We start from the raw sequence: 14,997 nt of genomic DNA on the forward strand, positions 1-14,997 counted from the left end.
TCCTCAGTCTTCACCCCTGGTTCTTTGAGGTAATAGTTGCTCAAAGGGCAGACACGACCGGTGTAGAACTTATATTTCCATATTGAATGTAAACCCTCTAGTGTAAATGAAGAGTTGAGGCAATCTGCACTCAACTTGCTGCAGTAATAAATAATTGTTCCGGGGGCTTCTTGATGCCATTACAGACTCACTCTTCAGGACCCAGTGCCTGTACAAGAGACTGTGATTGATTGGGTAACCCACCTGGAGCCTGTCTCCTGAGGAGGAATCTGCTTCATGGCTTTTCCGCTCCCTCAGGCTCCTACACAACCCATCTGCCCAGACTCCCGACATAGGCCTGACGTATGTGCTTCCCACGATGACAAGCAGCTAGTCTGACAGACCGACTTGTGCTCATGTGTGCCCGGTACAGGAGGAGCTGCTTTTCCTTCTCCCAGGCAACAGGCTCCATTTAGAAATGTCACTTAAAGACAGCACTCAAAGAGCGCCTGGGTGGCTCAGTGGGTTAAGCCTCTGCCTTTGGCTTGGGTCATGATCTCAAGGTCCTGGGATTGAGCCCCGCATTGGGCTCTCTGCTCAGCAGGAGGCCTACTTTCCCCCCTCTCTGCCTACGTGTGATCTCTCTCTCTCTCTGCCAAATAAACAAATAAAATATTTTAAAAAAAGTGCTCAAGATATTTTCCTCCTCATGGCCCCCACTCTCCATGTCACGCAAACTATGACACACCCAATGCATGGTTCTAAGAGCCTCTGCTCTTGGGGTGTTGCAGCCTGAGGAGAAGGCATAGTCCAGGCAAGCCAGAATCGTATTTTTTGAGCTGGGCTCCTGTTTCCTCCAAAAAGAGAGGTAGGGAGCTGCCAGCACACAGTAAAAATCCCCACATCCACTGCCAATGTGTTCAAGCCAATCGTGCTAAGTACCCCTTCCAGTGAGAAGAACTGAAGAGTCTGCAGTCTGGTTGAAGGAGCTTTTCATGTGGGTGTTTGACGATAGGAGCAGGCCACGATGAATCCAAGAAAATAAATTTATTAAACTTTGAAGGAAAAAAATCCACAGACATAAGGAAAGTTAAATATAAACTGCAGGACACAACTAGTCATACTAGTGAATAATGGCTTGTGTGGCCAGCAAAGTACCAAAATGACATTCTGAGACTGATTGAGGTATTTAGCTATTTTTGGCTATAGAAATTGTTGTCAGCCTATTGTGAAATAGTAAGATAGTTTTCCCAAGCACACAGTTTTAAGTTGAATTAGGTTCTACACCGATGAAATTGTATATGAAACTAAATTACATAGCTCTTAGAGAAAACCATAGCAGCAAGGTAGCAGAAAACCTATTAAACACCTATTACAAAGTAACATGTTGAACTTGGAACACCCAGTTCTAGCTTTTCACTGTCCTTCCTGCAAGAAAGAGGGAATTTAAAATTACCAACCATTAAGCCTGTTTCCTAAAAAGGTCTGAGCTAAATGGCAAATACTATTTAAGTTACAGCTAACTTTAAAGTTTCACTAAATGTAAAAAAAAAAAAAAAAGAAAAAAAGAAAACAAAACCAAACTTAAAGTGAGAAGCATTCTTCAGTGAGATGAGAGTCTTCTCCTTTGACAAACCTTTTGGGGAGCGATCCCGAAGCTCCTACGAATGGTGCTGAGATTACTAAGGGACTGAACAATAATTTATACCTTACTTCAGGCCCCTTCTTTTTCTTCTGACTAGCCGTTTTGAGGCCAAGCCACTCAGAGGGGAAATAAAAAATGAGGAGACTTCTTTGTCTGCTACTTCAAATAAACCCAAGAAAGGGTTTGGTGAGGAAGAAAATTTCCGCTATGGGTTTAAGAAATTTCTGACTTCTCGGTGGGGATTTAAAATCTCGTTCCGTCTGTTTCTTGTTACCAGGAAGAGCGGGTCTATGTCTGGCTATCGGCTTTGAAACAAAAACCTCTTTCTCGAAATTTTTATTCCACGATCTGGTTTAACTTCGCTTCCACCTGCTTCAACTTACAAAATGCTTCTTGTACTTTATTTCCTTCTTCGGTAACCATGTAACAAAATCAAGTCCTGTCTGAAGAGATGCTACAATAGAGGTTCTGGGGCCTACCCCTCAAGATCTGCCCGCCCCCAAAACTCCCTCCACATGCAGCCCAAGCACCGAGCACCGAAGCAGCCTGCCCCGAGGGCCTGGCTCGCCTTCCCACGTCTCCTAGTATGGAGCTTTCTGACAGGAACCAAAATTTGGGCAAGAAAAGAGTTTTTTGTCTGCCTGTTTTGGTTTGACAGGTGCCTCTGTCTTTAAGTTTTCTCTACTAACAAATAGTTTTTAAAAAATTTAAATAAGATATGCCTGTTCCAGTAATACAGGTAACTACAATCATTTCAGAACTGTTTAAGGGGGTTAGGGAGGTATAAAAAGGGCCTGGTAAAAAACTAACTTGTTTATTTGTTTTTCGTTAGGTGTACTGACCAAAGCAGTAAACTAGCTTTCGACTGTAGTTGCTACATTCTTTCCAGGGGTCTGCATGAACTACAGTACACAGTGTATCGTGTGATAGAAAATAGCCATGCTTGAAGTGTAAATTATTAAAAATATCTTTATAAATTTTATGTCAAAATAAATGTTTCACATATCCAAACTATTTTTTTTGCCTTCTTACCTATAATTTTAGTTCCCAATTACTTAAAAAAAAATTAGCCTGTGCTCTGATTTGCATTCCATTTTCCTGAACTGCAAAAGCCACCTGATTTTTCGCTTTTTTCAAAAAGCATGATTCACTATACATTAAAAACAGCCATTCTATGCTTAGTATCACAAAATTAACACCCACATTAACAAGACAATCACCGCCACTAAACAGTCTTTGAGACAGTTCTTTAAAAATATTTACAATTCACAATAGGAATATCGATCTCATTAGGCCTTCTTCTTCTTCTCTTTTTTAATATCATGTTTCAACATTTCAGGAAAAGGCATTTAGAATCCACTCCCCTATCCCCCCCGGAAAAGTTTAAACATTGTTTTGGTTTAAGCACTCACGCCCTAGCCAACTCTTTACCATTAAATACGGACCTTGTGGGAAACCCGAGAAAGGCTATGGCATGATTTTGTTCAGTTGGTCTGTGCTCACGTAGCCGCACGATGAGAGAAACTCTTTGTCAGGCAAGGGCAAGGCCGTGGCATTGAGCACGAGGCCCCGCGGAGACTGCACGATGTGAATGGAGGTGTAGTCCGGGACGGGCCTCTCCGAGCTTGGAGCCAGCTCTGCTGTCCCAGATTGGCCAGCGGTAGTGGTAAGGCTTTCTGTGGTGATGTAAATGTCTTCCTGGTTAAAGATGGGCTCTGCACGTGATTCAGCCTCGACGGGAGGGGCCACAGTGATGCACTTTTTGGCATCTGCCTCGCAGAAGTAGGCACTGTCCATGATGAAGTTCGCTTGGCAGAGTGAGACCACTTCCGGAGTACTGTCACATGGGGACATCCCTGCCTTATTCTTTTGGCCCGGGGAAAGGACCACACTCCCGGCTGGAGTAATGTCGCTTACCTGGGCATAAAAGTCAATGTTCGCCAGTGAACTTGGATTGCTCAGCTGAGGATGGGCAGCTTGATGAGTTGACTCAGATCCACTGATAAGAAGTGGTCTTGGTTTGTCTTCCTTTGCCAGGATCACACTGGGCTGCTGAGTGGTAGGGGCAGTATCAGCAGAGGGTGAGTTATTTTGACTCTTCTGGTCAAGGCACAAGAGATCTACTTCCCCTTTTAACCTCTGTGGCTGAGCAACCTCTGAAGTACTGTCACACACGTCACTGGCATTGAAGTCAGTCTCCAGAAGGTCAGGTTCATAACAGCTGGTACGTCCAGAGTCATCATCCTTTGCCCCAAGGATGTTAAGTGACTTCTCATGGTCATTGCTGAGAAGTCTGTCTGTGTCTGATCCTTCAGTCTTTTCTTCTGGGTCATCAATATCCAGCTCAATGAATTCAACCCAAGAGTCATCGTTGTAGAATTCAGGTTTATAGTTGTCATGAATGGCTAGGATTGTGTTCACCTCTTCTAATTTTCCTTCCTAGGAAACAGAAAGAAAATGAGATATATGAATAGAAACTCACAATGATGAAGGATTTGACAAATAACACTCAGACTGAAATTATGGTTACGATAAGAACAATAGTAACAAAACCATATAATGAGAAACACTAGTTAGTGTAGAACTTTTACATATGTAAGACTTTCTTATGATTTTAAGATCTGTTATTTGGGAACATTTTCCTCCAGAGGGGTTAAAAATGAAACATGATACATAGAGCTTGCAAAAGCTCTCAACAGAAGACAATGGTCTTTGCCACTTAGATAATTTATTAAATACCTTGAGGAGATCTGGATCAATTCCTTTAATCTTTGGAACTGGAACAGGGGGAAGAATCAGCATCTTAATCCTTGAAAACAAATGAAATTTTGGTTTGACATATCTGTAGAATTATACATTCTCTTATATGAAAAGATAGGAATAAAATGGTGGCAATATTACTTATTCCAAATTTTCTGGTACTCCACATATACAGAATATGAGAAAGAAAATACGGAGTAGTAAATGATGAGGAAAAACTATAGAAGAAAAAAAAAAAAAGAACGAAAATCAACAGAAAAGCCCTCATGTGAAGCCAATTTAAGTAAAACATGGTTTCCTAAAATCTTTTTCCCCCTTTTGTCTTGAGAGCCACCATTACTATTTGTGAATGAGAAATTTGATTCCATTGAAAGCCAATTTCCATTTCATCTATAAGGATGGTAATTTTAATGTACATCTCATCAGTAATTTGCAGAGAAGAGGTAGAAAGAAAAGAAAAAGAAGAACCAATACACATGGAATCAAAATTATTTGCATCCTCAAAAAAGGATGGACTGAGCTAAGTTTGCACTGCATGGCTCACATTAATTATAAAATTATTTAAGATGATCTTAGAAACCAGGTGTCATTGCAGGGTTCATCACAGTTGGGAAAGACTAAATTTGAACTATCTCTAACTGATCAATATGGATCTATATATCCAATTCTATGATGCACTTAAATGTTCTGTTCTAAATATTTAAATTATTATTTTTAAAGATTTTATTTCTTTAACTGACAGTGAGCAAACAAGCACAAGCGGGGGAGCGTCAGGCAGAGGGAGAAATAGATTCCCTGCTGCGCAGAGTCCAATTTGGGGCTCCATCCCAGAACCCTGGGATCATGACCTAAGCCGAAGGCAGATGCTTAACCGACTGAGCCACCCAGGAACCCCTTCAAATTATTTTTTGACCATGGGACTTAAAAAATACTCTAAATGTAAGAAAATTTGCAACTGGTACTAATAACGTCTCTGATATTTTTCCTGTATTTTGTATTACAATTTCCTGTAGTCTGTGTGGAATTTCATTCAGGAAGAAAAACAGTGATAGTTCTACGTTCTACAGCTCAAGGGAAATTTAAGGGTCATACAGTTCAACATGCTTTTATTACACATGAGAACATGCAGCCCAGAGAGGTTAAGAGACTCAAACAAGATCAAACAGCAGTACCGGAATAATGACTGGGACCTGAGTTGGGATACCAAGAGAATACAGAACACAATCTCTTCAAATTTAGAAAGAATTTTAGCTGTGTTTACAAATGTGGGTAATTTGTAATAATTTAATTAAATTTAATAATTTCAATAAAACCTGGGTGTATTCGAAACCCAGTAAAATGGTTTACTTCCATTATATGAAGTCTAAAATGGTTTTATTCAATTGAATTATTTAGGAGGCTTTCGTTTGCCACTAACATTTGCTTGTCCAATAGGACTGTGTTAAACTTAGCTAAAGGTTCAGTGTCACTCCGTTGTTCTAGAATGAGAATGGGCCAGCTTGTTCAGGACTTGGAACAGATCAAGGGGCAGCTCTGAGATGACAGTCCTGTTAAGGAGGAGCTGATCACAAGGTTTGTGGCCACTAGCCTCAGCCTCCTTGTCCTATGCATTTTCCCATTTAGAAAAGACACCCAGAGATTCTCGATGATGAACACAACAAAGTGGCAAATGCGTAACTAGTGATAATATTTTACTGCATTAATTAAAATTTTTACTAATGATTTACAAAAGAAATATCAAATAAACAAATGGAAACACACTGGGAAATCTAAACACTGGCAAAAATATCTAAACAGACTTTTTCACACCTACCTTTGCTGTTTAGAAAATATGAATAAAAATAATATCATCGTTAGCCCAAATATTCCAAAGATAATAATTAAGAACCATGGAAATGGGAAATCTGAAACACAAAAGAATATTATCTCACTCATAGAATTAGGAATAGTTGATGTTTACATTTTACTTTTCTTTTTCACATAAAAATATTTCGTAACGTATATTCATCTAGTAAAGTCAGTGATTTCTCTTGACAACCACTAAAACAGAAAGTAATGATGTAGGAGTATCTGCTGTTTCAAGGGTATCTTACTTCACTTCTTTTTCACATATTAAAAAAAATCAAAATGAAGAAGCAGCAAACAGTTTAAGCACCATTCATGTTTATATAAAAAGTCCACAACAACTGTTTTAAGCACCTCATGTACTCAGGGTGTATCATTAGTGGTTTCAGCTCTAGAAAGAAAGGCTGTTTGTTAACATACTACTTCACCCAAATGATGGCCACTTGATTTAGTCTTTCCTTCCCCGCTTCCTCCCTCCCTGCATTGCCCTTCCCTCCTCCTCTCTCTCCTCCCCCTCCCCCCTTTCCCATCTCCTCGCCTCTGCTATTCCTTCCTTCCTCCCTCCCTCCCTCCCCTCCCCTCTATCTATCTATTTATCTGTCCATCTATCCATCTGTCTATTATCTATCCTACGTATGGTAATATTTTTTACCCTCCAGACTAAGAATCCATTAAAAAAGCTGGGGGCAAAGCTTCTATTTTTGAATCAAAACCGAAACTTCTTAGACACGCAGACATATTTTGCAGATTACAAAATATCCTTTGATGGAGGCAGATCACTACAGGGGCTCCCATCTTCTACTTGGGAGCAGAATTGGGGGAATTTGTTCATCAAACTTCAATTTCATGTCTTAAGACCAAGTGGCTACCAGCTACCCGCAGTAGGTTCCCAGTGTTCTCCACTTTTTAACTGGAATACAGTTGATATACAATGTTCTATTAGTTTCAAGTGTACAACAGGGGATTCAACAATTTTATACATTATTCAGCGCTTACCGTGATAACTGTAGTCACCACCGGTCACCGTACAACGCTGTTACAATATTGCTGCCTACGTTCCCTATGCTGCACTTTTCATCCCTGTGGTTTATTCATTTTGTAACTGGAAGTCTGCACCTCTTAATCCCCTTCATCTGTTTCACCTAACCTCCCACATGTCCTCTCCTCTGGCAACCACGAGTTTGTTTTCTGTATTTATGAGTCTGTTTCTGCTTTGCTTTGTTGTTCATTTTATTTTGGTTTTTTAGATTACACATATAAATGAAATCACAGGGTATGTGTCTTTCTCTGTCCTACTTATTTCACTTAGCATCATACCCTCTAGCTTCATCTGTGTTGTTGTGAATAGTGAGCTTTCATCCTCATTACGGCTAATATGCCATAACAGATGAAGACGTGATTGATCGATCTACCTATCTCTCTCTCATGCTCACTGCAGCATTATTTATAATAGCTAAGATAACAGAAGCAGCCTAAATGTCTACTAGTAGGTGAATGAATAAAACTGGTATTTTCATTGGGTAAATACCCAGTAGTGGAGTTACTGGATTATATGGCATTTCAATTTTTTTCAAAAAGATTTTACTTATTTATTTGACAGAGAGAGAGATCACAAGTAGGCAGAGAGGCAGGCAGAGAGAGAGAGAGAGAGAGAGAGAGAGGTGGAAGCAGGCTCAGCCTGATGCAGGGCTCGATCGCAGGACCCTGGGATCACAACCTGAGTCGAAGGCAGAGGCTTTAACCCACTGAGCCACCCAGGCACCCCGATATTTCAATTTTTAAAAATTAATTAATTTATTTTCAGTATAACAGTATTCATTATTTTTTCACCACACCCAGTGCTCCATGCAATCCGTGCCCTCTATAATACCCACCACTTGGTCTGATATTTCAATTTTTAACACTCTATATTTTAATACTCTCTTCTTTAAGACTCCATACTGTGTTCCCAAGTGGCTGCTCCAATTTACCTTCCCAACAACAGTGTAGGAAGGCTCCCTTCACTCCATCTCAGGGTTATCTGCTTTACACAAAAAGACAGGTAGAACTGACTTTAATGTTGCTTTATTAAAAGTAGGATTTTATGTTGTAATATTCCTTTGTTATTTTTATTTTCTTATTCAGTTATTAAAATCCCTAAGGAAGATATGATGGTTATTATAAAGAATTAGTGGAGGAGAGAATGCCACTTAGTATCTTGTGATATCTGTAAGTATTTATATCAATAACATAACAAACATAACAAAGCTAGAACTTCACTTTTCTTTAAACATGGAAGGAAGAATCAGTTAAGAGATCTATGCTTAATTGAATTAAATGGCATCACAATAAACTTCAAGGGTGTGTGGCAAATGTACTTTTTGCTTTTTAAATTTTATTATTATTTTAAAAAAGATTTTATTTATTTATTTGAGAGAGAGCGAGAGAGCACAAGCAGGGGAGGGGCAGAGGGAGAGGGAGAAGCAGACTCCTCACTGAGCAGGGAGCCCGACATGGGGCTCGATCCCAGGATCCCGGGATCACAACCTGACCCGACGGCAGATGCTTAACTGACTGAGGCGCCTGGGCATCCCGCAGGTATACTTTTAAAATCAGAATTTCATTATATTAAATACTGTTTAAAAGATCAAGCCTGTTAACTAAAACTTAGAAAAACAGGGCTACAGGCTTTTTCATTTAAGTGCTCTCTAGAATCACGAGTTCTACCTGTAGCATCAACACAGAAATAGCAGTTCAGTTTCTCTACAGCTTGTGATTTCATCAGCAGACCTCAGCAACTCAGACAGAACTTCACTTCAGAGGCGCTACGGCTAATTCCCATGTGGGAGTGAACACTTTATACACCTACTGCTCATGGTTAAGCAGACTTCTTTCTGTGTCTAAAGTTCTAATTCTTTTATTCTGAATTCATAGATCCTCATTTCTTTGAACTTGAATTACCTTTGTATTTTTCTTATATAGGTTCTTCTTCTTCTTCTTTTTTTTTTTTAAGATTTTGTTTATTTATCTGACAGACAGAGATCACAAGCAGACAGAAAGAGAGGAGGAAGCAGACCTTCCGCCGAGCAGAGAGCCCAATGCGGGGCTCGATCCCAGGATCCTGGGATCATGACCTGAGCCGAAGGCAGAGGCTTTAACCCACTGAGCCACCCAGGTGCCCTGGATCTTCAAATGTTCCATGTCATTCTGGCACATAACTAGCATGCGACTTAATAATCCTGTCTCCAGGTAAAAGCCGTACCTAAACTTTCTAAAACCAGAGCAGCTGCCATTGACTACCTATGCTGACACGGTATTAGGCTTTGCCTTAGATGTCACATATCTACCCATTCATGTGGATCCACTATTTCTACACTACGCATTTGAAAAGCAACTTTTTGGACTATCAATGCAAAACAAACTCATTATAGAAATCTTTAGAAATATAGAAAAGTATGAAGAAAAGAATTATCTGAAATTCTGACCTCCAGAGATCACCCCATTGACGTCTTAGTGCATCTTGCCCTCTCTAACTTACACCCACCCCTGGACATCCCCTGAATCGAATCATCACAGACTAAGTTCTCCTCCCATTTTTGTAATGAACAGTATCTGTTAAAAAGAGTGAACTTGAGGTCTCTCACCCTGACATCTGAACACCCTGAAACGTAGGCAATGTATTATTCTATTAATAGACAAAAGCCACGACGGCTGCCATTTTAAATCGTTTACCTTCTTCACATGCAAATGGGCTCATCTGAGGAAGTGCTACATACAGCGCCTCACTGAACTCGCCGTACTTTTCAGAATTTCGTTGTCTGGATCTCACACGCACTTCATATTCTTTGTCTAGCCTCAATGAGTAAACGGGAACTGATGTTGACCGTACAGGGTCCATCTTTCAAGACAAAATATAAAACTGATGGGTTAGTGAGACAACAACTTGACACAATAAACTCTACTAAGCGGTTACTATATTTGTATTCAAAATGAATTCTGTAAAGTAGATATTTTAAAATGCACTTTTGGTTGGGTGGGGGGGTTGTTGGGTGTTGGTCACGGTCAGCACCTGCTCAGCTGCCGCAATAGCATGATCGAGTAGAAAGATGGCTGCCGTTGGTTATTCTATTTTTCTTTCTGTGTCAAGACTGTCATGGAGCCTGGATATTTCAGCAAATCCAGGATCAAAACTGACTGCAGAAGAACCTAACAGACCAGTAACAATGGAAGACGGTGAGCAAGTTATCAAAAAACTACCATCCCTTCAAACACCAGACCCAGATGGTGTTAAAGGTTAAAAATATCCTCCACAAAGTAGAAAGCTCTTGAGCCACATGGTGGATTCAGAAGCTCCTGAAAAGAAGCCCACCCATCCTAATACCTTCAAATCAAGATCTGTCACCTCCTGTTGCAAATGTTGGTGAAATGACACATTACTTGTGTGGCCACTGTGTGGCTTTCAACAATGCCACAATCACATTTCCCACGTGGAAGTTGCTCTTTCAGCAGCAGCTGTATGGAATCCAAGCATTGGACCCGGTGCTTTGGTTGTGGAGGGAGGGCTTTTGAAACTTGTACCAAGAAATCCTTCCCCCACTGATGCAGAAGACCACCACCCTGGCACTTAGGTTGGTCTGACGGAGGACTTATCTTGCTTTCTCCAAAAGCACATCTGTACCCCTGAGTCAGCAACCCCTAGTATGGCTGCAGTCCTTTCAGGAACGACAGAAGCAATTTTTACTCCATTGGAAAGAGGTCAGACATTACTTCAAGACTGCAAACATCACGACAAATTTTCAAACACTTACCAGGTTTTTAAGGCACTCAGATGCCATGGAATGAGAGAATATTATCGAGGCTTGGTACCTGTTCTTTTCCCTAATGGATTCAGCAGTATCCTTTTCTTCAGCTTTTGAGGTCCCATTAAGGAACATCTGCCGATTGCCATGACTCAGAGCGCTCATTTGGACAATGATTTTGTCTGTGGAGGTCTGCTGGCACTACGTTGGGAATCTTGTTTTTCCCAGTTAATGTTGTGAAAACTCATCTGCAGTCTCAGATTGGTGGGGAATTCCAGTCATTTCCCAAGGTTTTCCAGAAAATCTGGCTAGAGTGGCACAGGAAGCTGACAAATCTTCTCAGAGGTGCTCACCTGAATTAATCATCAATCTCTCATCTCTGAGGGCATAATCAGTGCAACTTAGGAGTCTTGTTAAACATTATATGAAAGAAACCATCAGTTAAGTGTCATTTATTAACTGAATAGACCCAAGAAAAGTGCAATTTGGCCATGTTCCTAATTGGCCAAATGCAAGTTGGTTTTGTAAGTTCAGGGCACAATGAATTATGGGCAAAGCCCTTTTCTTGAAGCACCAACAAATTCAGAGTTCAAGGTTCTAACAGGAAAAAAATAAGACGCACTGGAGGAGTTTGCTATTTAAAGGAAGCTCAGGGCAAATAACTTCATAAAGAAACATTCTGCTACATTGATCACAGTCCTCAAAGTTATTTTGGTATAAACCCAAAGATATAACAGACTTGTTTAAAGAAATGTAGCTGTATCTTTGTACTAGGCTATCAAATATTCTATGCAATCAAAGCATAATAGAATTATTATGGAGCATGTTGGAACTATAAAGAAAATTATGGCAATGGTGCTTACCCTTTGCAATATAATTTTGTACAAAGACATAAGAGCAGGAAAAAAAATATATTGCCACACCAAAACAAATCACAGTCAAATATATACACACAGGCACAGTTTGTTCTTTGGAAATTCTGGGTAGTCATTCAGAAGATCACAGAGTTGGAAAGAGTCTTAGAAAAACCAAAATTGTCTATATTATTCTATCAGAAGCAACTATATACCTATTCTGCTTATTCTAGAGGGCTTAAAGTTACCTCAAATGGACTGCTATTCAAAATTTGCAAAGAAATGTCCCTAGAGTCCTTGGTAATAACAATCAAGGTCCCACAACTCTTAAGGTCAGGACATTCTTTTACCTTCCAGGAGAAGGGTAGTATGACTATTAGACCTTGAAGATATAAGGCTATGAAAGAGGTAGGCCCAACTAATGAAAGTGTTCTCCTTCAAGTTAAATACTCAAAGCAGGTGTTCAATATGGCTTTTTCGTATGCTTTCAGATAGAACACCTTGCTCCCATTTACAGAAATGAGGAAAGCTTGTATTTTCAACAGCATAGAGTTTTCACATTAAGAGGATTCTTATAATTTGTTTTAAGTCAGAGACTGGGCCTGCAGCTTCTAAAATAAATTTACTTTCATCTCAGTTAGTTTCCTATTTTTTCCCAGGTGTACCATAGGATGGTTAGTTTGTATCTTTCATTGAAGCTTCTTTAAAAAAAAAGAAAGAAAATATTTATTTTTATTTTTTAAAGATTTTGTTTATTTGACAGAAAGAGAGAGATCACAAGTAGGCAGAGAGGCAGACAAAGAGAGGGGGGAAGCAGACTCCCTGCTGAGCAGAGAGCCTGATGTGGGTCTCAATCCCAGGACCCTGAGACCATGACCTGAGTTGAAGACAGAGGCTTAACTGAGGCACCCAGGCACCCCTATTTATTGATTTTAGAGAGAGAGCTTGAGTGTGTGCATGAGCGAGCTCACGTTGCGGGGGGTGTGGAGGGGCAGTGGGAGAGAGAGAGAAACCCAAGCAGACTCTGGGCTGAGCATGAAGCCCGATGCGGGGCTTGATCTCAACCCTGAGATCATGACCTCAGCGGTAACCAAGAGTCACCGTGTAACCAACTGCGCCACCCAAGAGCCCCTGAAGTGTCTTAACATATGTTATATTTGCATGCCTAAGACAGTTTTTTTTTAAAGCATTCCCTAAATATTTTTTTAAAACATAGGTGTCCAGTTTTGAAGCCCTAATTTCTGTTATTGTAACCAATATTATTTCATTACAGATTTCATTAATAACAAAACCAAAAAGAGGACCTCAGTGATTTGATCTCTGGCCCCCTCTTTATCTTCCCTCCACCCTCCAAAGCAGCCACACTAAACCTGATTCCATTTACACGGCCCCTACTGAACTCTGCTACCTGCCTTTGAGGGTGGGCTCCTTCAGCCCATGCTCAGTGCAAGGACTGTTGATATTCTAAGATGTCGCTTTTGGCACATTTTCCTACTTCGTCCTGACAAACAGTCACATCTCAGATTACTTCTTACACTTGTATTACACCGTGCAAATTTCTATATTACACTGCAGATTCCCTGAAGCAAACAGTGCCTTCATTATCTTTGCATTTCCAAAGCCCAGCACAATCCGGGTATAGACTGGGTGCTTGGGAGATGGCCCATACAGTGTGGACAGTTCTTTGTCACCCATTACTTCTTCAAAAAAACAATACATTCTTAACTTGATTTAGCAGGTAAATAGCTGGGAACAACTATGTCGTCATTAGTATCGCTTTTATATTCCAAATGCATTTAATTCAAAAAAAGGCACAGTGATATAAAATTCTACATTGTCAGTGGTAACTTGGATTCTGATTAGAATCAACAGACAGTAGGGACACCTGGGGGGCTCAGTTGGTTAAGCCACTGCCTTCGGCTCAGGTTATGATCCTAGGGTCCTGGGATCAAGTCCCACATCAGGCTCCTTGCTCAGTGGGGAGCCTGCTTCTCTCTCTCTGCCTCTGCCTGCTTGTGTTCTCTCTCTCTCTGACAAATACATACATAAATAAAATCTTAAAAAGAAAGAATCAACAAACAGTAACTTTCCCCCCTCCACTTACAAACTTCACTTGTTCTTTGAGCTTATGGCACTTGTGCTCATAAACCAATTAGAGTGTACATTTCTTCAGCAGAGCTCAATGCTTACAGATGAACTCTCGGTGTTCACGACAACTCTGTCTGAGACCGCTATAAGAAATGCCAAGAGGATGTAACTTCACTTATGAAAGTTAAGTGAAGTAGAAGTTAACCGATCCCTTTGGACGATCTAATGAGTTTCAGCAGGGAGGTGATAAAAAATGCGACAAAACCAAGCTGGGATGCAGACTTGAATGGCCAATGACTAAGTCCTATGCTCCCAGGAACCTGGGCTGGTGCAAGCTTTGAACCCGTGCATCAGCTGAAACACAGCTAGATTACTGGACTTTCAGGGTTGAAACTATCATCAGTCAATCTATCAATGCTGACGTTTGGATTCACATCCTTGCCTTCCCTAGACGGTCAAACTTTTTGTTTCGGGACTCCTTTACACCCCCCAAAATTACTGAGAAGCCCAAAGATTTTGGTTTATTTGGGTTATACTTATCACTATTGACCACTTAGAAACTGAAACAAAAATTTTAAAATTAAAATAATGTTAAATTGATTTTTTAAAAAAATGAGTGTATTCCTCCAAAACCACATAGAATTTTGTGAGGAGAAAGACACTGTTTTGCATTTTTACACTTGGACCGGTCTCTTTAATGGCTGGCTTAATACCAGATGGCTGTAGTTTTGCATCTGCTTCTGTGTTTTTGTTTGTTTCCTAACAAAGGGTTGCACGTATTTATTACTGAATCAACCTACTGCGGCAGAAGAATAGTAACAGAGAAAAATCATTTCCCTGATAAAACATGCCTATTGTTCAGGTAGTAGAGCTGTTTACAGAGTAACAGGATAGGAACACTGCAGAAACAGGGGAGCCGTCTCATGTGCGCGATCCCTTAGAGACACAGCTTGGTTCTTCTCCGATTTTACCAATTTTCATCCAAATCCAACAGGGAATGGGATGATTCTGCTTTTGTTTCTTGGCTAGGAATCGTTTGATCCTGAAA

General features: G+C 40.3%; 1 protein-coding gene and 1 pseudogene across 4 annotated transcripts in view; one reads left to right on the forward strand and one right to left on the reverse strand.

The window, feature by feature from the left end:
- Positions 1 to 1,011: 1,011 nt before the first annotated feature.
- The window catches only part of GHR (growth hormone receptor), a 258,372-nt gene continuing 244,386 nt past the window's right edge, over positions 1,012 to 14,997 (reverse strand). For all 4 annotated transcript variants that reach the window (XM_032337498.1, XM_032337495.1, XM_032337496.1 and 1 more), the window contains 4 exons: positions 9,941 to 10,106; positions 6,198 to 6,288; positions 4,364 to 4,433; positions 1,012 to 4,063 (listed from right to left, as the gene is read on the reverse strand). In XM_032337498.1, coding sequence (XP_032193389.1) covers positions 3,092 to 4,063; positions 4,364 to 4,433; positions 6,198 to 6,288; positions 9,941 to 10,106 — 1,299 coding nt within the window. In that variant the 3' untranslated portion in view covers positions 1,012 to 3,091. The remainder of the gene's footprint in view (positions 4,064 to 4,363; positions 4,434 to 6,197; positions 6,289 to 9,940; positions 10,107 to 14,997) is intronic.
- On the forward strand, positions 10,423 to 11,483 carry LOC116586930 (annotated as a pseudogene).

The sequence above is a fragment of the Mustela erminea genome, chromosome 3, assembly GCF_009829155.1.
Source record: "Mustela erminea isolate mMusErm1 chromosome 3, mMusErm1.Pri, whole genome shotgun sequence".
Taxonomy (NCBI): Eukaryota; Metazoa; Chordata; class Mammalia; order Carnivora; family Mustelidae; genus Mustela; species Mustela erminea.